The sequence below is a fragment of the Schistocerca cancellata genome, chromosome 1 (assembly GCF_023864275.1).
Source record: "Schistocerca cancellata isolate TAMUIC-IGC-003103 chromosome 1, iqSchCanc2.1, whole genome shotgun sequence".
Classification (NCBI taxonomy): domain Eukaryota; kingdom Metazoa; phylum Arthropoda; class Insecta; order Orthoptera; family Acrididae; genus Schistocerca; species Schistocerca cancellata.
In genome coordinates this window covers 210,264,290-210,290,571 of record NC_064626.1, presented here as the reverse complement: position 1 = coordinate 210,290,571, position 26,282 = coordinate 210,264,290, and the positions used below count along the sequence as shown (strand labels likewise).

The window sequence follows — 26,282 nt, the reverse complement described above, 5'->3', positions numbered from 1 at the left end:
ATGCCTCGCCAATATGCTGCCGATATTGTTGCACTATTGGGCAGTGGATGGCATTCACGTATTGTACAGCTGTTATGGTGCCTTCCATGACCACCAGCGGCATACATCGGCCCCACATAACGTCACCCCAAACAAGCAGGGAACCTCCACCTTGCTGCACTCACTGGATGGTGTGGATGAGGCTTGCAGCCTGACCAGGTTGCCTCCAAACACACCTCCGATGATTGGTTGAAGGCATATGCGACACTCATCAGTGAAGAGAACATGATACCAATCCTGAGCGGTCCATTCAGCATGTTGTTGGGCCCATCTGTACTGCACTGCAGGGTGTCATGGTTACAAAGATGGACCTCACTGTGGATGATGGGAGTGAAGTTGCGCATCATGCACCCAATTGTGCACAGTTTGAGTCATAACACAACATCATGTGGCTGCACAAAAAGCATTATTCAACATGGTGGCATTCCTGTCAGGGTTCCTCCAAGCCATAATCCATAGGTAGTGGTCATCCACTGCAGTAGTAACTCTTGAGTGGCTTGAGCGAGGCACGTCATCGACAGTTCCTGTCTCTCTGTATCTCCTCCATGTCCGAACAACATCGCTTTGGTTCACCCCGAGATGCCTGGACACTTCCCTCGTTGAGAGCCCTTCCTGGCATAAAGTAACAATGCAGATGCAATTGAACCATGGTATTGACTGTCTAAGCATGGTTGAACTGCAGACAACATGAGCTGTGTACCTCCTTCCTGGTGGAATGACTGGAACTGATCGGCTGTCGGACCCCCTCCATCTAATAGACACTGCTCATGCATGGTTGTTTATTTCTTTGGGCAGGGTTAGTGATATCTCTGAACAATCAAAGGGACTGTGTCTGTGATATAATATCCACAGTCAACGTCTATCTTCAGGAGTTCTGGGAACTGGAGTGATACAAAACATTTTTTGATTTGTGTACAATCTGCCTGAAATGCACCAAGATGCATACCACTTAGACTGATCACGAGTGCTACATATAAGGTGATGAAGTATTTATCTAAATTACTACCTATTTTATCTAAATTATTGGCACTTATATTCAGCCACTGCAGACTGCAATTAAATATTCTCAAATGAAATCTTGGTCAGCCTCGATGTAGTCTTCCTGTTTATGAAAGAATGAGGAGAAGAAACAGTAAGACTGTTGGCCACTCATTTCCCTCCTGAACTCTTAAAATTGTTCTGACATTCCCTTATGACTGTGTGTTTTTTGTACAGTGAAATTATTATTGAATGACTGATGACACAGCCATGGTTTGTCACTGTCACTGGCCGTAGCTTAATTTTTTCATGGTGGGTTTCAGAAAATGAGCTCCCCTCCATCCATCCTGCTTCTTCAGATATGTTTAATTTGGGTGCATGGTGGTGAGGTTCTGCAGTAGTTCATTGACCATATGAACAGTATGCATCCAAACATAAGATTTATGGCAGAGATAGAGATGGATGGAAAGTTGCATTTCTTAGAAGTGTTGTTGAAATGAAAAGCAGATGGATGACTTGGTCACTTGAATTGAAAGCCAATGCATACAGACCTGTATCTCAGGGGGTGAAGCTTTCACCATCCAGCTCAGAAGAGAGTTTATGCTGAACATTCTAATTCATAGTAACAGGATTGTTTCACTCAAGGAACACGTACAAGGAGCAAGGAGCTCTGAGATGAATCATCTGATGATGGAGTTCAGGAGGCTTGGGTATTTAGTCCATGATATTAAGTCAATGCTGTTGAGAAAACCAAGATGAGATGCCATTTATCAAAGCCAAGAGGACCAACACCCTCCCATTCTGCAGTGCAATAACTGAAAGATAGGTAGAATCGTAAACAGGCAAGGAATCAAACTGGTGGTTTGGCTGCCAAGGAAAATTAAGGAAATGTTGTGACATGTAAAAGATAATCTCAGCCTGAGAGTGCTGGGAATTTATAATATTCCTTGCAAGTATGGCTGTAGTTACATCACCAGTCTATATGGACTGTTGCTGATTGCTATGTTGAACATCAGTGTCACCTGAAGTGACAGTGGTGGCTGAGCTTAGCCTGTTAAATACACACAAATTATGTATGAACATATGAGAATTCTGCCCCACACTTTGAATTATTGGGTCTTTGTGGCTAGAGAAGCAATTGAAATTAAACTCTGTGATAAAAACTTCAGTATAGACAGTGGTTATATACACTGCTGGCCATTGAAATTGCTCCACGAAGAAGAAATGCAGATGATAAACAGGTATTCATTGAACAAATATATTATACTAGAACTGACATGTGATTACATTTTCTCGCAGTTTGGGTGCATAGATCCTGAGAAATCAGTACCCAGAATAACCACCTCTGGCCATAATAACAGCCTAGATATGCCTGGGCATTGAGTCAAACAGAGCTTGGATGGCATGTACAGGTACAGCCGCCCATGCAGCTTCAACATGATACCACAGTTCATCAAGAGTAGTGACTGGCGTTTTGTGACGAGCCAGTTGCTCGGCCACCGTTGACCAGACGTTTTCAATTGGTGAGAGATCTGGAGAATGTGCTGACCAGGGCAACAGTCGAACATTTTCTGTATCCAGAAAGGCCCGTACAGGACCTGCAACATGCGGTCATGCATTATCCTGCTGAAATGTAGGGTTTTCGCAGGGATCAACTGAAGGGTAGAGCCACGGGTCGTAACTCATCTGAAATGTAACATCCACTGTTCAAAGTGCCATCAATGCAAACAAAAGGTGACTGAGATGTGTAACCAATGGCACCCCACACCATCACGCCGGGTCATACGCCAGTATGGCAATGACGAATACATGCTTTCAATGTGCTTTCACCATGATGTTGCCAAACACAGATGTGACCATCATGATGCTGTAAAGGGAACCTGGATTCATCCGAAAAAATGACGTTTTGCCATTCGTGCACCCAGGTTTGTCATTGAGTACACCATCACAGGCGCTCCTGTCTGTGATGCAGCGTCAAGGGTAACCGCAGCCATGGTCTCCGAGCTGATAGTCCATGCTGCCGCAAACATCGTTGAACTGTTCGTGTAGATGGTTGTTGTCTTTCAAACGTCCCCATCTGTTAACTCAGGAATCGAGACGTGGCTGTGCGATCTGTTCCAGCCATGCAGATAAGATGCCTGTCATCTCGACTGCTTGTGATACGAGACCATTGGAATCCAGCACGGTGTTCCGTATTACCCTCCTGAACCCAACGATTCCATATTCTGCTAACAGTCATTGGATCTCGACCAACGCGAGCAGCAATGTCACGATGTGATAAACCGCAATCGCGATAGGCTACAATCCGACCTTTATCAAAGTCGGAAACGTGATGGTACGCATTTCTCCTCCTTACACGAGGCATCACAACAACGTTTCACCAGGCAACGCCAGTCAACTGCTATTTGTGTATGAGAAATCGGTTGGAAACTTTCCTCATGTCAGCACGTTGTAGGTGTCGCCACTGGCGCCAACCTTGTGTGAATGCTCTGAATAGCTAATCATTTGCATATCACAGCATCTTCTTCGTGTCGGTTAAATTTCGCATCTGTAGCACGTCATCTTCGTGGTGTAGCAATTTTAATGGCTAGTAGTGTACTTAGCAATGCATGAAAGCCAGCAGTTGATAAAGAAACGGCACAAAGGAAGACTTTTCATAGCTTACCACCTGATGCAAGTGATGGCACTGGAAGTTCGTGCTAGATAGAGTATGCAAAGAGCTTCAATATGCGGATACATGAGAGGAACTACCAGTGTGCATGGACATACTGGACACCACATCAGTACCATTTCTGTGCTGTCACCATGATGAAATCCAACCAGTTAGATGCTATCCTATGGGCTTAAAAGTGAGGAACATCTTCAATTTCCCAGCAGTCAGATGAAGCCCATGATGGTGATGGTGAAGGTAGTCATTGGAAGCTTGGGATTTTATCCAAATTTGACGCAGCAAATTTACTGAGAACTTTTTACCCAGCAATCACATTGCTCCATGGAAAGCTCCAGTGAAATCAACTTGCCCTGTTTGCCCGGTGTGGTCAGGGCATGGCCAGAGGCTGAAATGCTATGCTGGAGGTGATTGATTCTGGGTGCAGGCCTACCAGTTCTGGATGGCGTGTTGTATGGCAGTGTCAACACCAGTCCATTAAATATGGTACTGTGCTATTGCCTTTATTCTGCACATACCCCAATCTGCAGTGTGGAGAAGCTTCAGTGTGCAGATGCAGAGCATGGGAGGAACTACCACCCTGCATTCAGAATCATCCCTAGATAACAAAAAGACACACAGTGACATTAAGCCTGTGCTTTAATGAAAAATAGGTGCACCATTCCAGATTAATGTCCTTAGGCAGATGCTCTGGGCAATTTTGCCATACAGCAGATAACAGCCTGCAGAGTATTGGATCATGGCCCATTCCTGCTGCTGCTTCATGTGCCATAGTCAGGAGTTTGTTGAGATTGTGTCACTGACTTTTGTCCGAGGCAAAACACAACACTTCATGCCTATTAAATTCTGCATCTGGATCACAAGGCAAGCAAAAGTGCATCAGCATTTGAGTGCCGTGTGGTGGTCTGCTAATCAGTCTCGTAGGTATAATTACTCAGGAAAAATTTCCACCATTACAGCCGCTGCATTTTTATATCATGAATTGTTCTATCATGAAGTTTAGAATGGGGATGGAATAGCAAACTGAGGGGCTGGTGGCCAGTGATCAAGTGGAACTTAGAACCACAGAGATATATGTAAAACTTCCTGACACTTTATGATAATGAATGACTCTTTCTCTGTTTGTGAACAATTCCACTGTGCCACATTTAATGTTGTAGATGCAAATACAATGGGCTGTTCCATGGCATCAACATATCTGTGGTACACCACGGCACCAATGACACAGTCTGATGCATCAATGGCAAGCGTTAAGGGTTTGCCAGCATGGAACATTGCAAAACAATGGACCGACCTAAGGCACTTTCTAAGTTGCAAGGAAGGGTTCTGGTACACCTCTGATTATATTAATTTAACAACATTTTTATGAAATTGATTAACCATCTAAGGGCACCGGCAAGATAGCGTGCAGTAAACTGATGGCCATTGTTGTTGTCACATGTCGGCTGAAGCAGACACTTGCCAGCTGCCCTGGTTTGTGGCAGGCAAAACAGATGATGTCACAGAAAGAGCAGTGACACAATTGGTGCAATGGTGAACAACTGGACATGATTTGACAGCACTAACTTTTCTGGGCCACCTTCGAAATGGCAAGGAGGAAGCAGTTGGTGAGCCTCTGCTTGCAACACCGAGGGTGAAGGATTAATGGCGAGGGCAAGGGATCAGTGATTTTTGCATTAACTACTGAATCCCATGTTACTGGACTACCAGATGAAGTAGTACTTTGTAAATTGCGATCATAGAGCACAACTGTGATTACTATTACTACTAACAATGTTGACACCAGAAGTATCATGGACATAGTTTGTGGAGATGCAGTTTATTTGGGAGCTTTAGTAATTTTAAGCTCATAGCTCAGGATTGGATCAGACAGTTCTAAAGCCTTCGCAATAACTTCTCAACCAGAAGAAAGATGTATAATGTCATGGAGTAATGAGTCCACATACAATGCATCACACTGTTTACAGGAGAAATCACACTTACGTGCTAAGTCTCGCAAGTCAGCAGCCTATGTATGTTTGCTTATGGTGCACAACCCATTGGTTAAATTTGAGCCTAGGGACAGCTATGTGGGGTTGTGGATGGTAATAGTCTCTCAGCACACCACAAACATCAGAAAATTTCAAACTAATGGATTCTGAGAGTAGATGTAGTTGTTACACCACTTCATTCAAATGATAACTAGACACAGTAAGAGCACACTCTGACACTCTGTGTCATTTATCTGACTTGCCTTGAAGTGAAGAACAATGAGATAAAACAGATCTCTCAACTCTCATTTACCTCATCAAAGTAACCTTATAGCAGAGGAGTAAGCAAGGAAACAACAACTGCTGACTGTTACTGGTTTTGCAGCACTTTTAACAGCAATTTCTGCTGTTGCTGTTGTAATTACCACTGCTGTTTCTGCTGCTACTGTTGCTTCTGCTGGAATTCCTGCTGTTTATCTTGCTGTTGCAGTAGTGTTTGCTGCTGGAATCCCTATTGCTTCTTGTGCTGTTGCTGTTGTTGCTGTAACTGCTGCAGCCTAACTTTTGATACACAGAATCCATGCTGCATGAGAATGACAGCATGGTGAGAAAGTTATCTTTGCTACTTTTCTGTTCTCTTTGGTGTAGGTAGAACACAGTTTATGATCGCTCACACTGATGGTAACATAGAAACAAACAGGCTGTTCCTGAGGTCAAGGATGGTGGAGTTCACGAAATGAACATCTAACCAGAAACAAGTCTGGAGAGTAGTAAAGCCATCTGAAGCCTATATAATACCGGTAGTTCAGGGAGCAATGCATATCAAGAAATGTAATACAGGCAAGTATGTGAGGCGAGTATGTGAGGCATTATTGAACTAGTGAGACACTGACTGGTGAGTTGAGGCCATGGTATTTACCAGCACACTTGCATCAATGGATGAGCCCAGGTGATATGTCAGCTGATGCGGTGGTGCCTCTCACAGGAGCAAGTTGTGGCCAAGAAGCCTGACTATCTCTAACTTGCCCTCCATATTGGTACTCAGGCTGGTCGTCACATCTAAATCGTAGTTGAATACTAAAGAAGCAATTGCTACTTCATTTACCCCAGACATACCAATTATGGTGTCACTTGACAAATTTTGCTGACACAGGACACTTATAGTTCAGACTGTTTTTTTATCATCTATCATTTACCAATGCAAATCAAGGTTAACAAATACTACAAAGCTTTCAAACCCTGATAGTCTTTCTGAAACAACCAATACAATAATTGTAACTTTATTTTAGTGTAAATGTCTAAGGGACAAAATGGTTGTATCTGGTCAAAATGTAAAGTGGTGTGATAAAACTAAAGCACATTGTAGACTTGTGTAAAGTGCTGGTGAATCAGAACATAACAATAATCATTTTTTTGGTAATTTTTTTTTAGGAATTCTCTTGGACCCGAGATGTAACAGGATTTGATGTTGTTCTTACACAAAGAGCAGTTCTACTTGGATGGGTAGGAGGTAATGGTGCCATACTTGTGGAAGATTTACCAGAGAAATTGGTGGGAGAACACTGCACACAACTGTTACAGAAGTTCACCAAAAGGAATGATATTCCATTGCCCCGAGCAGTTTACAGGTATTTGAAATAATTAAGTTTCATTTTCTAGTCCTGGAAATAGCTGTATTTACTAGAAAATTGTGGCTTTATTCACTAAAAATATAAAAGAAAAGTACAGATGAACATTGAATGAAAAATTTTAAGCTTTCAAATTTTTCCATCTAATTGTCAGCTACAACTAAATATGTACTTTGCAAGCCACCATGGCAGAGGGTCCCTTGTTCTACAACATAATGCGGTGGTTTTTATCAACACTCATGACAGACAGCCCAATGCTGGGGACACTCCCCCAGCATGTTGGGCATAATAAGACCCACAGTACAGCAACAGGGAGCGGTGGCTACAGTGCTGTTTAATCACTGTTCAGAAGGCACCAAACTGATCAGCTTGCACTACCACTATGTCGCCCTCCCTGAATGCAGTAGATACAGCAGGGCCACTCTGTTATTGCCACTACATCATACCAGGCTTCCAGCTGCTGAGCTCATACGAATGGGCACTTGACAAAACCACTTTGAGGGAGGGGTTTGTAATTGGAGGACCCATTGCTGGACTTCCTTATCTGGGACAGATCAGATGATAACATCATGAACCTGCCATCTGCACACAATGCTTTTGACATGGCTGTGACAAAATGGCAATTGTGACTAAGGCTGTGGATGGTCGCATCCTAGGCACAATAAGACTGATGGGCCTGCTTCTTGCATTGATAGGATTCAACCATAGCTGCCACAAAATGCATGTGGTAGTGATAGTAGGAAGACAACAATGAACATACATTGTCAAACAACAACAAGGAAGGTTCCTGCAATGGGGTCAACTGCCACAACACCTGATACGAAACAGGAGAAATCCATGACAGAAACATTGCACGACATACCTCTGCATCCATAGCACAGAAGGTGTAGAAATGTTGCTGTAGGCAGTGTTTGTATGCTTCCCAATCTTCTGCTGCATCATCAAACTGTGGGAATAGAAGAGGAAAAAGTCAGAGATGAAGGATTAGAGTGCCATGCAGGCAAAGCCTGTTGCATGACCATAAGGAGATCCTTCTGCTGCTGCACCAGTGTTTGAAGCAGAGACTCCATGTCACAACCAGATGCAAAAAGCACAACAAAAAACACACAAAGATATGACCTTACGCATTGCCAATATAAAGGGTGTCCCACTCAAATCTCCCTGATTTCAAGGACCCAGGAGAGAAAAAGCACAGTAGATAAAACAATGAAAAATGCACCACATTGTAGATCGTCTCAAAGAATTTATATTCCCGTGTCAGAAATGCCAAGTATTGTCACCAGAGTGCAGCATGGTCGCATAAAGTGAAAATGACGACTACACTGCAGCGCGTGCAAACAGTAATGTGGTTTGCAGAAACTAAATCGCCAATTACTGTGCAAAGAAATTATTCTCACATTTATGAATGTGATCCACCTCACAAGAAAACAATTAAGGAATGGTATAGGAAGTTTCTGACAATAGGAAGTGTTCTGAAACATTCTGGCAGTTCATGTTATGGAGTTTCAGAAGAGAACAATGGAGGACATCAGACAAACATTTCTCAGAAGCCCATGTAAGTCAATTCATCAATCATCTAGGCAACTTGATGTACCTCAATCAACATTGCATCATGTAGTTCACCAGCATATTCATATGTGTGCTTTCAAAGTGCAAATTCTGCAACATCTGAATGACAAACTGTGCTGACAACAATTTGCAGCAGATATGCTGCAGCATATTGATATGGATGAGAGCTTCCTGGAAAGATGAGGCAACCTTTCATCTACCAGGAAGGATTAATAGGTATAATGTTTGGATTTGGGGTTCGCAAAATCTGTACATTGTCATGAGCATGTTAGCGATAGCCCTAAACTAAACGTTTGGTGCGGGCTAATGCACAACAGGATTGTTGGACTGTTCTTCTTTGCTGAACAAACAGTGAATGAGTCAGTGTATCTGGAAATGTTGGAGGAGTTTGTGTACCCTCAAATACAAGACTTGCAACCCAACATCATTTCTCAACATGATAGAGCTCCGCCACATTGGTCAACAGCTGTTCACAAGTTCCTGGATAGGAAATTTCTCAATCATTGGATCAGATGTGGAGGACCCATTGCCTGGCCACCACATTCACCCAGCATTACGCTGCTTCATTTCTTCATGTAGGGATTCGTGAAGGACCGTGTGTATGCAACCAAAGTGGACGATATTCCTACATCGTGACATCATGTCACTAATGCGATTGCAATAATAACTGAGGAAATGTTACAAATAACTTGGGAAGAAATTGCATATATACTCGATATTCTTCGTGCTACAAGTGGTTCACATGTAGAGGTTGTAACGGAACATATTAAAGGCTTTACTGTACCGAAGTATGCGATACCCTCCAAATTCAACCAGTTTAACGAGTATTTATGATTATAGAAAAGTTGTTGTGTATGTTAACAATGATTGCGTAACATGTCTCCATAAACAGTCAACCCATTAAATTATACTGAATAACTAACCCACACAAAAGTTAATATCACTTGATCACTGATACAGCAAATGTCATCATGTAAAAACACTGAGTTCATCTTAAATAATTAATATGAAGTACGAAAAATAGTGTACAACTTAGGTATTTTGGATCTCCTTAAATAAAAATCACCCAGTGAAACCTATTTGTTCACTAGGAGCCGTTTCACTTAGTATTCACGAAATCAATCCTGTTTTAGACGAAAACCAATGTATTTCTTAATAATTCATGTTAATTACTTATTTATGCAAATTAGAGAAGTCAATTGACAAACTTCTAGAAAACGGACTTTTTGTAACAAAGAATTATTCTGTCAAGTCAACAAATCTGTCTGTCATTTTAATAACATGTTAAATTATGTCACTCGACGCAAATTAATAACTTTTCTGCACAAATTATGATAACAGATGTACATGTGACTTGTAAACTATATCTCTTTTTAGTAGTTCTTTGACAATGTTATAAATACGAGCAGCAAGAAGGGTCGAGAGGCAGTCGGAATGTCACTTTGGTACAGTGTGTTATCGTGTGAGGTGGATAAACAATGCAAAGAACATGTAAAGGAAGTTGTGTTGTGTCATAGTCTTTGGTGGACAGTGGAATTAAGATGGCCACCAGAGAAATAAATATTTGAAGTTTACATATTTGTTGGTTTCGTTCATCCTTTATCATCAAAAGCACATAAAACAAAACACGGGACCTCATGTTTTTAACCCTAGACAACCAGATTTAGAGCCAGCATCAACATCGAGACACAGCAGTGATCCAGCAAGCAGCAGTGATTACTACAATGCATTGTAATGGCGCCAACCTAACATCAAGTGCTAACAAGCTCCGTAAATGGGAGTGAAATAGTGCGATTATAGCAATTAGCAATATCTACGACCAGGCGACCATTACAAAAGTGGGGGCTCAGCCGGGAGCTTTAGGTGCATCGATGATAATAGTGCAGCGATAAATTTCGTAAGTGCTTAGCATTCCAAAAAAAGTTTATTTGTGCAGTGTGGCAACAGTGAAAATATGTCAAAAATAAATAAATAAATAAAGTGTGTTTGTGCGACTACCAAAAACCATCATCACACCGCTCGGAAGATTAACGTCTGGATTATGTCAACGGAATTCATCAATCAAGACCTCAGCTTCAATAAAATCGAATAGAAGTGAAGAAACCAACAGGAACACCGATCACGACATCATAGCATAAAGCAAGGTATTTTGTTGTTGTTGTCATTTAAAATAATTAATAGTTAACATGTCTCTACCTGAGAGTGATGAGATCGTAGGAAATGTAAAAATTGAACCAGGGGATGGTGAACAATTAAACTTAACAGAGTGGCTAGCAGGGTTTGCAACTCAAATAAGCTCGCAACTTAAACAATCCAGTGAAGAAATAAGTGTGAAACTGAAAGAAAACACAGATAGACTGGATAAGTTAAGTTTCAATTTTGATGTATTAGGTACTCATCTCAATGAGAAGTGTGAGGAAATTAAAACTACCCTCAGTAAGGACACTAGAGAACAGTTGATACACTTCAGAAAAGAATTTCAAGTTAAAGTTGAAAGTTTAAATGAAAACATACAAGCTAACACAGACAGCATTGCTGTCATCTACAACAGAGTAGATACTGAAGTTGAAAGATTAGATCAGAGAATAGACAAAACTTCAGAAAACCTTAAACAAGAATACAACCTGTATACCACTAATGTAGATACAAAAGTAGAAAATATACACACTAAATGTACACAATTGGAGGACGCATTGATGTCCAAACAAACGATTTACAATCAAAATACAATGTATGGGCACATCCAAGTGAAATGCTTTCCTGGTGAAAATCTGCACCCTATTGACTTTATTCACCAATGTAAGGATATGTTTGTGGTAGGAATGTCAGATAACATAAAAATCAAGTTAGTAAAACGGTTTCTAGAAGGGGAGGCCCTATCCTGGGCAAATGAGAATAATGATTCTTGGAATACTTTTGAAGAGTTTGAAGCTAAATTTATTTGCAAATTTTGGTCACAATCCATACAAGCCAGATTAAAGTCAGAATTTCTAAATGGACCAGTGTATAGAGGGAAAGTAGGGGGAATGCAAAAATTTTGCAGAGATCAATTGAAAAAGCTTGCTCACTTGAATAACTCTTTTGATATTATGACACAAATTGATGTTTTAAAAAGAAGGTTACCAGAGAGACTGCAGTGGGAATTGGTCCATGGACCAGACGATTCAATGGAAGAGTTCCTGAAATTTGTAGATAGATTAGATAGGGCCTTGGAAAGAGAAAATAACCAAAGTTTTGGCTCTGGCAACAACCAGTATGGGGGGTGGAACAGGAATGTAAATAGAGATTATTATGGGAGGAGAGACTTTGAAAATTCTGGAAATAATGCTCCAAATAGGGGAGATAGGAGATATGAAAATGATTTCAGAAACAATACACAGGAGGGAGGATGGAGGAGAGATAACAGGAATGATAGAAGTAGGTATTGGGGAAGAGAACAAGATAGAAGGGGGTTTGCTGAAACTAGTGAACAAAACAACAACTACAAACGGACAGACGGAGGGAACCAGCCAGGAAACGGTGGACAGTCCCACTAGATGTCCGTAGTTTTGGGGCTAGACAATATTATGATAGGACAACACATAACCGAAACTGGAAAAGGAGAGGATACAATATAAAGAGTAAGTACCATGAAAACACTGATGTTGTTAGAATGAATAAATTAGAATTTAATAAAAGGTTTTGGGATACTATGAGTAAAAGTGATACAGTTAATAAAAACAGTGTTCAAGCACAGGTAGTTAGTGAAAGTGCAGAAGTTGAAGGTATTGCAGAGTTCCATAGTTGGGCTGAAAAGGATACTGGTGTTAATATCAAGTCAGACACACCACAAATAGAATCCATTTTGGGGGGTTTATTTGATAAGAAGGGGGATGACGAAGTGTTTAATGGAGCCAAAGACTCAATTGCTGAGATTCAGATACATAGGGGGGAAACTGAAGATGGGGTTGTTGCGGAGGAGGAGGAAGAAGTAATAGAGGGACATTTAAATAATGATCCTAAATCAAGTGATGTTGTTGATGAGAGTGTGGAGGAAGAAATAAAAGTATTTGTAGAATTGAAAAGTGATGATGAGGTAAAGGTAAGTGGTGTGACAAACATGGGTAATAATGAGGTTAATGTAAGTGAAATGCAGACTAGGGAATGTGTATCTGAGGACAAGCTATTGCCTATTGGGAACTATGAAACACTACTCTATGAGAATGGTAATAATAATAATATTAAAGAAAATATGAAGGGATGGAATGTAAATGTGTGTTTTCAAGAAAAAGGGGAAAAGTTTTTAGAAGTTTTGTGGAACAACTATGGACACCGTATAAACAAAGATGCCTTTTGGAAAGAATTAGCAAAGGTAAGTGCAACCTTGTATCCTACATGGTGGACAAGAATCCGTAGTGGACTTTATAAAAAAGGGGGTGAAAACAGTAGTTGGTTAAGTGACAACACAGTGTTACAAGGAACAGATGAAAACAAAGGTTTATGTTTAATTGTCAATGGTTTGCAAACAGAGAGGGATGCGTCTAAGTGTAGGAAAGAGACATTAGACTTAGGAACTAAAGAAATTGAAAATGGTCTATTGTTTGAAAATACTGAAATAGACAAAGATGTTGAGCTAGGTTGTCCATATGTTAAAGTAATCATTGACATTTGTCCATTTGAAATAAAAGAAAGCCCACATCCTAATGCGTATAGACTTATCTTTCCCAGATCAAGAAGGTTATTTGGATTAAGAAACATCACTGAATTGAAACCATATAAACATGGTTAAGCACATTTCCCTGTTTGAATACATTTACTTACCCATTTTCCATAAAGCATGTTATCAGCAAAGTTTTTTACTGGGTGTGTCTAATAGCAACTACCACTCATCCTACAGACCCTGGAGAAGTTCCAGATCTCTGAGAGAATGTTTTTATATTTATATTGTCACTATGGAATATTAAATTTTGAGACATCTTCTTTACTTGCAACGGGCAAGAAGGTGACAAACATTTATTACTTTCCTTTTGTATTGTTGAATATGGGACATACTTGCACCAAATAAAAGACAATGAAAAAATTGTTGTGCAAGACCCATCATTTTGTGACTATTGTGTTCTTAGGCATAAGATTTGTGTACAATTTTCTACAGTTAATCAGATGTTCACCAAGTTTGATGTTTGTGTTATGTTGTGACCAATTTAAGTGTCCAATTTTAGTATTAATATGTTCTTGTACTGTCTTGACTATGCGTCTCAATGGGAGACAAGTTTTTTAAATATTTCCTTTTTTTTGCAAGTGCATATTATATTCATACATGTGACTTCTCTAGTGTTTGTGTTTATATATCATGTCCATACTTATATTTATGTTCTTTGTTTTCATTTCTTTTATGTGGCTCAAAAAGAGCAGACAGTTGCAATATTTTCCTATGGACATATGACCTGTCCATCTATGTAATATATTTATGTTCCTTCTATTATCTTGATTAATCTGTGACTCAATGAGAACTGACTTTGAAATAATTTACATATATTTTTGATATATCTTAAAATCGCATGTGATATATTTGTGTCTGTTTTTAATCATTTTCCATGTGGCTCACTGGGAGCAAAGATTAACATTTTTTTTACTTTCATATATTACTAATTATTTTTATTATGCTGTCATACTGAATGACATAACACAAAGTGCATTTTAAACAACACAACTAAAATATTTGCTGGAAAAAGTCATTTTGGAACGGTGTAACGGTCATTGCATACATTCACATTATGCATAGTAAAACAAGAAAAAAACAAAAAATTTTTATTAAAGTAGTACTTTTCGAAAATTTTAACAATTTGACACATTTGTCCTAGTCGGCTAATATCATTAACATTCTGTAAATGATATTACCCGAGGGGGGTATTGTAACGGAACATATTAAAGGCTTTACTGTACCGAAGTATGCGATACCCTCCAAATTCAACCAGTTTAACGAGTATTTATGATTATAGAAAAGTTGTTGTGTATGTTAACAATGATTGCGTAACATGTCTCCATAAACAGTCAACCCATTAAATTATACTGAATAACTAACCCACACAAAAGTTAATATCACTTGATCACTGATACAGCAAATGTCATCATGTAAAAACACTGAGTTCATCTTAAATAATTAATATGAAGTACGAAAAATAGTGTACAACTTAGGTATTTTGGATCTCCTTAAATAAAAATCACCCAGTGAAACCTATTTGTTCACTAGGAGCCGTTTCACTTAGTATTCACGAAATCAATCCTGTTTTAGACGAAAACCAATGTATTTCTTAATAATTCATGTTAATTACTTATTTATGCAAATTAGAGAAGTCAATTGACAAACTTCTAGAAAACGGACTTTTTGTAACAAAGAATTATTCTGTCAAGTCAACAAATCTGTCTGTCATTTTAATAACATGTTAAATTATGTCACTCGACGCAAATTAATAACTTTTCTGCACAAATTATGATAACAGATGTACATGTGACTTGTAAACTATATCTCTTTTTAGTAGTTCTTTGACAATGTTATAAATACGAGCAGCAAGAAGGGTCGAGAGGCAGTCGGAATGTCACTTTGGTACAGTGTGTTAGTGTGTTATCGTGTGAGGTGGATAAACAATGCAAAGAACATGTAAAGGAAGTTGTGTTGTGTCATAGTCTTTGGTGGACAGTGGAATTAAGATGGCCACCAGAGAAATAAATATTTGAAGTTTACATATTTGTTGGTTTCGTTCATCCTTTATCATCAAAAGCACATAAAACAAAACACGGGACCTCATGTTTTTAACCCTAGACAACCAGATTTAGAGCCAGCATCAACATCGAGACACAGCAGCGATCCAGCAAGCAGCAGTGATCCAGCAGCAAGCAGCAGTAATGGCGCCAACCTAACATCAAGTGCTAACAAGCTCCGTAAATGGGAGTGAAATAGTGCGATTATAGCAATTAGCAATATCTACGACCAGGCGACCATTACAAGGTGTATTGATGATAAATAAATAAATTCTTTGGGATGCTCTATAATGTGGTACATTTTTATTTGTCATATCTACTTGTTTTTTATTTTATTTTTTTCCTGGGTCTTTGAAATCAGGGAGGTTTGAGTAGGACACCCTGTATTCTAATCACAAGAACGTACAGACAATGATGGATACAACACATTATTACATATAGAAATAACTTTTACAAGAAGACACTTGCCATGGTTATAAGCTGTTGGCCTGCCGATAAAGTGCATGGAGGAGAGCCAGCACATGCATCCATGAGTGGCAGCCTCTGACATTTCTAGCACCTGCCAACTTCTGTGGCATGCCTTACAACAGCATGCCTGGATCCCAGTTGTGTAATCTATGCAGGTCTCTACAGTCTGTTCTCATATGATTGTTTTTTTTTCCTTTCTTTTCTTTTTTTTCTTTCATTTTCTTCTTCTTCCCCCCCCCCCCCCCCCCCCTTTTTTTTGGCTTTAGAATTTCCAACTTAAGTCTTATTCATATAATACAGCTAAATAAATTATAAATTCTATGTGTAACATTAATAATGATGTGAGGGAAGTTATTTACACTGAGCAGTGGATAGGCACTTTGATATGGGATTGGTAACTGTAATGCAGCTTCCACAATTTGATACTTTGACTGAGCACACATGCTGAATAAACACACACAAACACACACAACAGAGAGATAAAAAGACTCTTGTTTGTTGTCATTTGTTGTTGCAGCCTACATGTGCTATGTTATCTCATATTTGTTTTGCCTTAAAATAAATACACATTTTTTCTTAAATTTGCACCTCTCATCCTTAATAATCTAGTGTGTTATTGTCTGATGTTTATCTGGAAAAAAATATTGCTTTCGGGTAATTGCTGTTAGTTTACAATACTGGTAAAATAATTTGTTGCTGAACTGATGTTGATGGTCCCTTTTTGTTGTTGCAGGACACGATGGCATAACAACAAATATATTTGTGGTGGATACAGCAATACAACCAGTGCCTGTGATAAGTCCTCTTCTGGGCCTGCTCTTTTGTCAGAACCTGTTTATACTACTGCAGAAAACTGTCATAATTCATATGTGAAGGTAAGACAGCAATGAAAACAAGCAAGAATTATTTCATTGCACAATTCCTCACCTTCATAATTTTATGTACATTAACTCATATTCAGATAATCTCGTGGCCCTATGTAGAGAACAGAATTATCTTTCTTATGTGAGACCTGCCTTAAAAATAATGGTCCAAATATGTCACACACAGCAAGCAGTTTATTAACACCAATAGAACATTAAAATTTAAACATTACAGGACACAAACAACATGAAATACGTGGCAGTCTAATACAGAATAATAGTGTAAAGTTCATACTGATATACGGAGAACAAGTACGTAAACACAATAAGTAAATGTGAGTGCAAGTTCCAATATCATAGCAGAGACCATAATGTATATCCATAAGTCCATTTAAATATTTTCTTATATCTAAAAAGAAAGATGATGAGACTTACCAAACAAAAGCGCTGGCAGGTCGATAGACACACAAACAAACATACACACAAAATTCAAGCTTTCACAACCAACGGTTGCCTCAAGAGGAAAGAGGGAAGGAGAGGGAAAGACGAAAGGATTTGGGTTTTAAGGGAGAGGGTAAGGAGTCATTCCAATCCCGGGAGTGGAAAGACTTACCTTAGGGGGAAAAAAGGACAGGTATACACTCGCGCGCACACACACACATATCCATCCGCATATACACAGACACAAGCAGACATTTGTAAAGGCAAAGAGTTTGGGCAGAGATGTCAGTTGAGGCGGAAGTACAGAGGCAAAGATGTTGTTGAAATACAGGTGAGGTACGAGCGGCAGCAAATTGAAATTAGAAATTAGCGGAGATTGAGGCCTGGCAGATAGCGAGAAGAGAGGATATGCTGAAGGGTAAGTTCCCATCTCCAGAGTTCTGACAGGTTGATGTTAGTGGGAAGTATCCAGATAACCCGGACGGTGTAACACTGTGCCAAGATGTGCTGGCCGTGCACCAAGGCATGTTTAGCCACAGGGTGATCCTCATTACCAACAAACACAGTCTGCCTGTGTCCATTCATGCGAATGGACAGTTTGTTGCTGGCCATTCCCACATAGAACGCTTCACAGTGTAGGCAGGTCAGTTGGTAAATCACGTGGGTGCTTTCACACGTGGCTCTGCCTTTGATCATGTACACCTTCTGGGTTAGAGGACTGGAATAGGTGGTGGTGGGAGGGTGCATGGGACAGGTTTTACACCGGGGCCGGTTACAAGGGTAGGAGCCAGAGGGTAGGGAAGGTGGTTTGGGGATTTCATAGGGATGAACTAAGAGGTTACGAAGGTTAGGTGGACGGCGGAAAGACACTCTAGGTGGAGTGGGGAGGATTTCATGAAGGATGGATCTCATTTCAGGGCAGGATTTGAGGAAGTCGTATCCCTGCTGGAGAGCCACATTCAGAATCTGATCCAGTCCCGGAAAGTATCCTGTCACAAGTGGGGCATTTTTGGGGTTCTTCTGTGGAAGGTTCCGGGTTTGAGGAGATGAGGAAGTGGCTCTGGTTATTTGCTTCTGTACCAGGTCGGGAGGGTAGTTGCGGGATGCAAAAGCTGTTTTCAGGTTGTTGGTGTAATGGTTCAAGGATTCCGGACTGGAGCAGATTCGTTTGCCACGAAGACCTAGGCTGTAGGGAAGGGACTGTTTGATGTGGAATGGGTGGCAGCTGTCATAATGGAGGTACTGTTGCTTGTTGGTGGGTTTGATGTGGACGGATGTATGAAGCTGGCCATTGGACAGGTGGAGGTCAACGTCAAGGAAAGTGGCATGGGATTTAGAGTAGGACCAGGTGAATCTGATGGAACCAAAGGAGTTGAGGTTGGAGAGGAAATTCTGGAGTTCTCTTCACTGTGAGTCCAGATCATGTAAATGTCATCAATAAATCTGTACCAAACTTTGGGTTGGCAGGCCTGGGTAACCAAGAAGGCTTCCTCTAAGCGACGCATGAATAGGTTGGCGTACGAGGGGGCCATCCTGGTACCCATGGCTGTTCCCTTTAATTGTTGGTATGTCTGGCCTTCGAAAGTGAAGAAGTTGTGGGTCAGGATGAAGCTGGCTTCTTCACTTTCGAAGGCCAGACATACCAACAATTAAAGGGAACAGCCATGGGTACCAGGATGGCCCCCTCGTACGCCAACCTATTCATGGGTCGCTTAGAGGAAGCCTTCTTGGTTACCCAGGCCTGCCAACCCAAAGTTTGGTACAGATTTATTGATGACATTTTCATGATCTGGACTCACAGTGAAGAAGAACTCCAGAATTTCCTCTCCAACCTCAACTCCTTTGGTTCCATCCGATTCACCTGGTCCTACTCTAAATCCCATGTCACTTTCCTTGACATTGACCTCCACCTGTCCAATGGCCAGCTTCACACGTCCGTCCACATCAAACCCACCAACAAGCAACAGTACGAAACTTCCTGGCAGATTAAAACTGTGTGCCCGACCGAGACTCGAACTCGGGACCTTTGCCTTTCGCGGGCAAGTGCTCTACCATCTGAGCAAAAGGCAAAGGTCCCGAGTTCGAGTCTCGGTCGGGCACACAGTTTTAATCTGCCAGGAAGTTTCATATCAGCGCACACTCCGCTGCAGAGTGAAAATCTCATTCTGCAAGCAACAGTACCTCCATTATGACAGCTGCCACCCATTCCACATCAAACGGTCCCTTCCCTACAGCCTAGGTCTTCGTGGCAAACGAATCTGCTCCAGTCCGGAATCCTTGAACCATTACACCAACAACCTGAAAACAGCTTTTGCATCCCGCAACTACCCTCCCGACCTGGTACAGAAGCAAATAACCAGAGCCACTTCCTCATCTCCTCAAACCCGGAACCTTCCACAGAAGAACCCCAAAAATGCCCCACTTGTGACAGGATACTTTCCGGGACTGGATCAGATTCTGAATGTGGCTCTCCAGCAGGGATACGACTTCCTCAAATCCTGCCCTGAAATGAGATCCATCCTTCATGAAATCCTCCCCACTCCACCTAGAGTGTCTTTCCGCCGTCCACCTAACCTTCGTAACCTCTTAGTTCATCCCTATGAAATCCCCAAACCACCTTCCCTACCCTCTGGCTCCTACCCTTGTAACCGGCCCCAGTGTAAAACCTGTCCCATGCACCCTCCCACCACCACCTATTCCAGTCCTCTAACCCAGAAGGTGTACATGATCAAAGGCAGAGCCACGTGTGAAAGCACCCACGTGATTTACCAACTGACCTGCCTACACTGTGAAGCGTTCTATGTGGGAATGGCCAGCAACAAACTGTCCATTCGCATGAATGGACACAGGCAGACTGTGTTTGTTGGTAATGAGGATCACCCTGTGGCTAAACATGCCTTGGTGCACGGCCAGCACATCTTGGCACAGTGTTACACCGTCCGGGTTATCTGGATACTTCCCACTAACACCAACCTGTCAGAACTCCGGAGATGGGAACTTGCCCTTCAGCATATCCTCTCTTCTTGCTTTCCGCCAGGTCTCAATCTCCGCTAATTTCTAATTTCAATTTGCTGCCGCTCATACCTCACCTGTCTTTCAACAACATCTTTGTCTCTGTACTTTCGCCTCAACTGACATCTCTGCCCAAACTCTTTGTCTTTACAAATGTCTGCTTGTGTCTGTGTATATGCGGATGGATATGTGTGTGTGTGTGTGTGAGTGTATACCTGTCCTTTTTTCCCCCTAAGGTAAGTCTTTCCACTCCCGGGATTGGAATGACTCCTTACCCTCTCCCTTAAAACCCCAATCCTTTCGTCTTTCCCTCTCCTTCCCTCTTTCCTGATGAGGCACCCGTTGGTTGCAAAAGCTTGAATTTTGTGTGTATGTTTGTGTTTGTTTGTGTATCTATCGACCTGCCAGCGCTTTTGTTTAGTAAGTCTCATCATCTTTCTTTTTAGATATATTTTTCCCACGTGGAATGTTTCCCTCTATTATATAAATATTTTCTTAATTATTTATACTGATGGTCATGCAATTGCAGGGCTTGTTCCATTGTTACATATAGGAGGATAACCACTACACCTTTCTGTTTCATAGGGAACTCCAGGTAGGAATATTGACAATGTAGGAAGAGACACATCGCTACTTACTGTAAAGAGGACATGTCAAGTTGTAGACAGGCATAATTAAAAGATACTTACATAAAGCTTTTAGCCATAGTCTTCATCAGTAAAAAGAGAGACACACACCATTCACACACACAAAGTAGAACACTCTCTCTCTCTCTCTCTCTCTCTCTCTCTCTCTCTCTCTCTTTCTTTCTCTCTCTCTCACACACACACACACACACCAACTCCATTCTAGCCCAAGATGCTGGAGTCGGCAGTCAGAAATTTTACTATTTGTACCACCAGTTTCATCACATGCTCCATACATGTAAGTTTAGCTCAGAGTGGTGCTTGATATACACAAGAATGAACCTCATTTGGCAATATTTGTAATTTTTTGCTCTTTCATAGTCAACTGAATCTTTAAATTCTTTGTGCACATCCCTTCATAGCAAATTTGGAGCACCCAACACTTATGCAACTGCATGATATGTATTGAGAACTCTCATCCCTCTCTTTGTCATTCCCATTCATTTTTAAAGGCTTGTTACAATAGATCACTAGATTGCCTTCTTTTGTGCAAACAGCCACTGGATCTGTGAATGTCCTTCATACCACGAGCAAATAGCAAAGGGTAAACAGCACTGATACCATGGTTCTGCTGAACTCAAGATATTTGGGCCAATGAAAATATGCCACACCACAATACTCAATGAAATGTTGCGCAGTTCCGGGTACTTCTGAGAAATGCCAAGCAAAGCTGAGATAGGCGGGGTCTTGGCCCACACGTCTGCACACTCTGCACACGTGAAGTGTGGCATGCCATGGCCTGCCTTGCTGTGTACTGGTCAGTGTGTTCATTTCCTATTACTGTTGCTGGTCAGCATGAATACAACAGGAAGAAACACATGTATGTGTTATATCAATATTTCAGAATTAGCTAAATGTTAGGTTACTAAATATTTTTCAACAAAAGATGAGATGGAACTGACAGATAATGAGCTGTGTCTAGTAGAGCCCACTATGCGGCCATGGCGTACCTGCTTTCAGCCACGAAGGCAGGATGAGGTCCTCCTTACTCATCTTCACATAGGCCACAGTCATCTGATGCATGGTTCTTGCTCCAGTGCAACGACCCTCCAACATGTTGTGCTAATGGCATACAGATCACTGTGCTCCACATTTTACTGGACTGTGTTTTATTTTTGAACCAGAGGGCTGTGGCAGATAAGTAACATTCATATGAATGTGGTGAGACTTTTATGGTTTTGTGATTTGTCCAACATGTCGCCAAAAATTTCAGGGCTGTGTTCTTTAGCTCTTCTGTCATTTTCTTTCCATGTGTAGTACCTTTCACTATTTCTCTTTTGCTTTATGGCATGTGATATGGAGAGACTGTGTGGATCAGTGTGAGTGAGGTAGGAGTGATTGAGTGAGCCAATGTTTTGAGGCCTTTTAACCATATTTATTTCTTCTAACATTTGTGAGGACAATGATAACCTCACTGTTGAACACCCCTACACCTCAAAAACAACAACAAACAAACAAACAAACAGAAAGACGATGTTTCCTTTATGCAATTTAATTGCCATAACAGCAGATTCTTACCATGTTAAGATAAGTCCTGCTTCAATCCATCTTACTATTTTAGCTGCAGACATATTAGATGAAACAACCTGACAGTTTGCATTGTTGAAGGGCATGGGCCACTAAACTCCAAGCACGGTTGTTTTGGTCCCCTGAGAACAATGCTTAATCTCGTTTTCTACAAAGTGAGAGCGATCAGAACTGCAACCACTTCATAAGGGAGGCTTTGGAGCCTGGTGCTCTGTCCCTCCTTCAGGCAATTGCAAATTCCATATTTCAGTATGTCAATGCCCAGCAGTAAGTAATGGGAAATACTCACTATTGAGCCCCTTGTCTCCATGATGCCTCAGGTGTCATCCATTGAACGGGTCTGGGGTGACATTGGTCAACAACTTGTTCACCATAGTCCTCCAACATCTATTGATGTTGATGTATTGTGAAGTTGCATACTGACTGCGTGAAGTGAGATTTTTCACGAATACATGCAAGCCCTCACTGATACCTTGTCACAGTGCGTTGAGCCTCTAGTTGTAGTATGTGTAGCTTTGCAGAGCTTTGCACCACACTGAATTCTTGAAGTCTGGTGTCGTGTGTTGCTCTGTAAGCTTAATTGTGTGAATTATGTTATGTAAGTAATCCAGTTACAGCTCTCCTCTTGGTGCTGCAATGTTCACAAGCATGCGTGTGTAGCTGAATTATGTCTACATGTTTCCAGACAAGAAATGTCCTTTTATGTTATCCCATTAGCAGTGTGAAATTTGTGTGGTAGTAACTCTTTTTTGTAACATCATGAAAAACTAAAATTTTCCCACTAGTTTTCATATGACCCCAAGCCAATTTTTCCCACTGTTTAGTGGAAGTGCAGATGAAGTGCCAAGTCCATAACAGCATATCAGCAGTAATAAGTTATGACAACTAATTATGAATTATTCATGAAATTTGTTTTTGCACATGTAAATAAATTTATTATTTCCATTTTTAGCATCCAGCTCTGCTTTTTGCTGGAGAAGCAACCCATGAGTGTTACTTCTCTACTACACATGGCGCTTTTGAAACAGGAAAACGTCAAGCAGAATTTCTACTGGAATATCATTGTAAATCAAAGCTGTGAAGCCTTAAATCAGAAAGTGCAATATATAAGGTAACTGATATATCACATAACTTGTTGCTGTACTGTTAGCAAATCTACTTACTGATACAGAAGACTGCATGTACTACTTAGAAGAATGATAATACCAATCACTTCTTAAAAGAACTGACATGTGGAGAATATATTATACAAAAAAGAAACACTAACTGCACCTTTACAAACATGTTAGCTTTACTCATACTATGAAGGGAAATCTCCAGTGCCGTACACGACATTTGAGAGGAGTATTGGCATATTCTAAAACTATATATGTTAGTTACATATTATTCCCAGACATGTCAGTGTGGTGTTTTTTTTTTCCTTCCCAGTGAGACCTGTGGAAGATATTTTCTACTACATGATCAAAAAAAAAAAAAAATCTGACAATGTTTCATAGTTTTCATTGTAGCTTGCGATCAGAAAAGAAAGTACAAGAACATTTATTTACAAGTTTATATCCGTGTTCTTCCAAAAAAAAGTGTGAAAAGACAAAATAATTGAAGTTAAAAATTGTGAAATGTAATGCAACTGGTTGAAAGTGAATTCTTCCATTTTTGAATTCACTCTGCAATGGAGACCCAAATGTTTGATTGTGAAAATCACAGTTTTTGATAGCTTTAACATTGTGAATGGTAACTATATAAATCAACTTTGTTGAGTAATATCTTAAAGTAATTTCATAGGTTGCCACCTCTATAGACATATGACATTTTAAAATTATTTTGAAGCTATAGTTTCAGCTACATAAAGGCAAGTGGTTGTTTAAGGCTACCAACTACCATAGGAATTGTGTATGTTTCAATGGCCACAACAGTGCTGGTGGGGTCTGGCTGATCAATAATTACTATCAAGTAAAACTGTCATTTCTTACATTTTGGACATTTATCTATGTATTAAAACAAGTTCTTACTCTTGGTAAACAGAATAATCTGATCCCCAAGACAATCTTTTCACAGGACAGAAATAAATGTGGGTCATTATGGTGCCATATTTTGTACACATTCCATATGGTTACTTCCATTAAATTTACAAGCAAGACTTTTTTTGTAAAATTTTCTACGTAAAAGACATTTGAATTATCACTGCAGCAACAACATTATTGTTTTTAATCAATGTACAATTTTTGAGAAATGTTACATGGATAGTGCCATTGTATATTTTTACTGTGAATGTATTTTATTGTATGGGATTGTTTCATTCCATAGTGATTATTGTTGTTAAATGTTACTTTATGTTTCCTTCAAAGTGCTCTTCTAGCAATTCCATATAGGATTGTTCCGTATTGTACTTTCCACTAAAAACTGATGTATGTTGAATGAAATTCAGGAATGCTAAACAAAAAATATGAAAAGTTAATATTTGATGAAGGCTTGGCTCTGTCTTCCATAAACTAGATTAGTTCATCTTTAAGTGCCATTGTTTTGTACAGAACCAATAGACAGATTAGATTTTTGTGATTTCAGAAGCTTGTGCCATACTGTATTTCCAGTATTTTTATACACAGAGTTAGTTGTCATTGTGGTCATGAGTTTATGTATTGAATAAGAATTATTTATTGGTCAATGAGCCTTGTTATTGTTGTTTTACCCAAGTGGTTGTTCTGCTTTTAGTATAGATTGTTTAAAGTAATGTAACTATGTTGTTCATAGGGTTGTTGTGTTGTTGACAATCTTGTCACTGTTCTGGATTGAGCAAAACAAGAAGCTTTTGTGATAAGAGTAACTGCCACACACATGCAATTACTGGAGTGTTATAGAACTGTTGCATGTATCATTTATCAGGGTAGTTAGTTTGTTCATACCAAAGATGAAATTTTGTACTGAAAGACTACAACTTTAGTTATTGTTCCTTCATAAATTTTTATATTATGACTTAGTAAATAGTCTCTGTGTAACATTAAACATAACTGATCAGTTTATTTAAGCTTTTGAAGTCATCAAAGAAAGTATCATTTGATATATAGTTTTGAGATTTTCAAGCAGACATGTATACTTCAGATTGTGTAACATTTCGTGGGTATCAGTAACCAACTTTTTATCAAAGTTGAACTACCATAACCATTGGCTTTCACGGCATCTGTATATTAACAGAATCAAACAGTTAACATACAAACACTCTCTAGATTGTGTGAATCGTGGGCACACTTTTCAGTCAGTTGTTAGGACATCTAAAATACATATATCAACTTAAAAATCCATAAAATTATCCCATGGATAATTGTTTGTTGTGGAAACTGCATACCATCACAAAACTAGATATCTCACATGTCAGACTGTTTTACTTCTGATACGAACAAGAACAATGTAATACATTATTTTCTAATGAGTTTTTTTTGTCTTAATGCTGTTATATGTGGAAAGATGTCATGTCACATATTCTAATTATATTAATACAAAATTAATTACATGCACAAAATGAGTTATTAAGCATAGTAGATATTTACAAGTTTCTCAGATTTAATAACAGTAGTATTGCAGGGATATGGCTACATTTGTTTCACTGACAATATATGAAAGACATATGGCAAAGTTAATTTACTTTGCCACTGAATTTTCATTGTAGACAACAAGTTAACTTGTATATTAAAATACATGCT

General features: G+C 39.9%; 1 protein-coding gene across 1 annotated transcript in view; it reads left to right on the top strand.

The window, feature by feature from the left end:
- Nucleotides 1-25,604, top strand: part of LOC126169137 (spermine oxidase-like) — an 80,962-nt gene extending 55,358 nt beyond the window's left edge. The window contains exons 9-11 of the mRNA XM_049920617.1: nucleotides 7,087-7,283; nucleotides 16,792-16,933; nucleotides 23,540-25,604. Of these exons, the coding sequence (XP_049776574.1) occupies nucleotides 7,087-7,283; nucleotides 16,792-16,933; nucleotides 23,540-23,668 (468 nt within the window). The 3' untranslated portion in view covers nucleotides 23,669-25,604. The remainder of the gene's footprint in view (nucleotides 1-7,086; nucleotides 7,284-16,791; nucleotides 16,934-23,539) is intronic.
- Nucleotides 25,605-26,282: the final 678 nt, after the last annotated feature.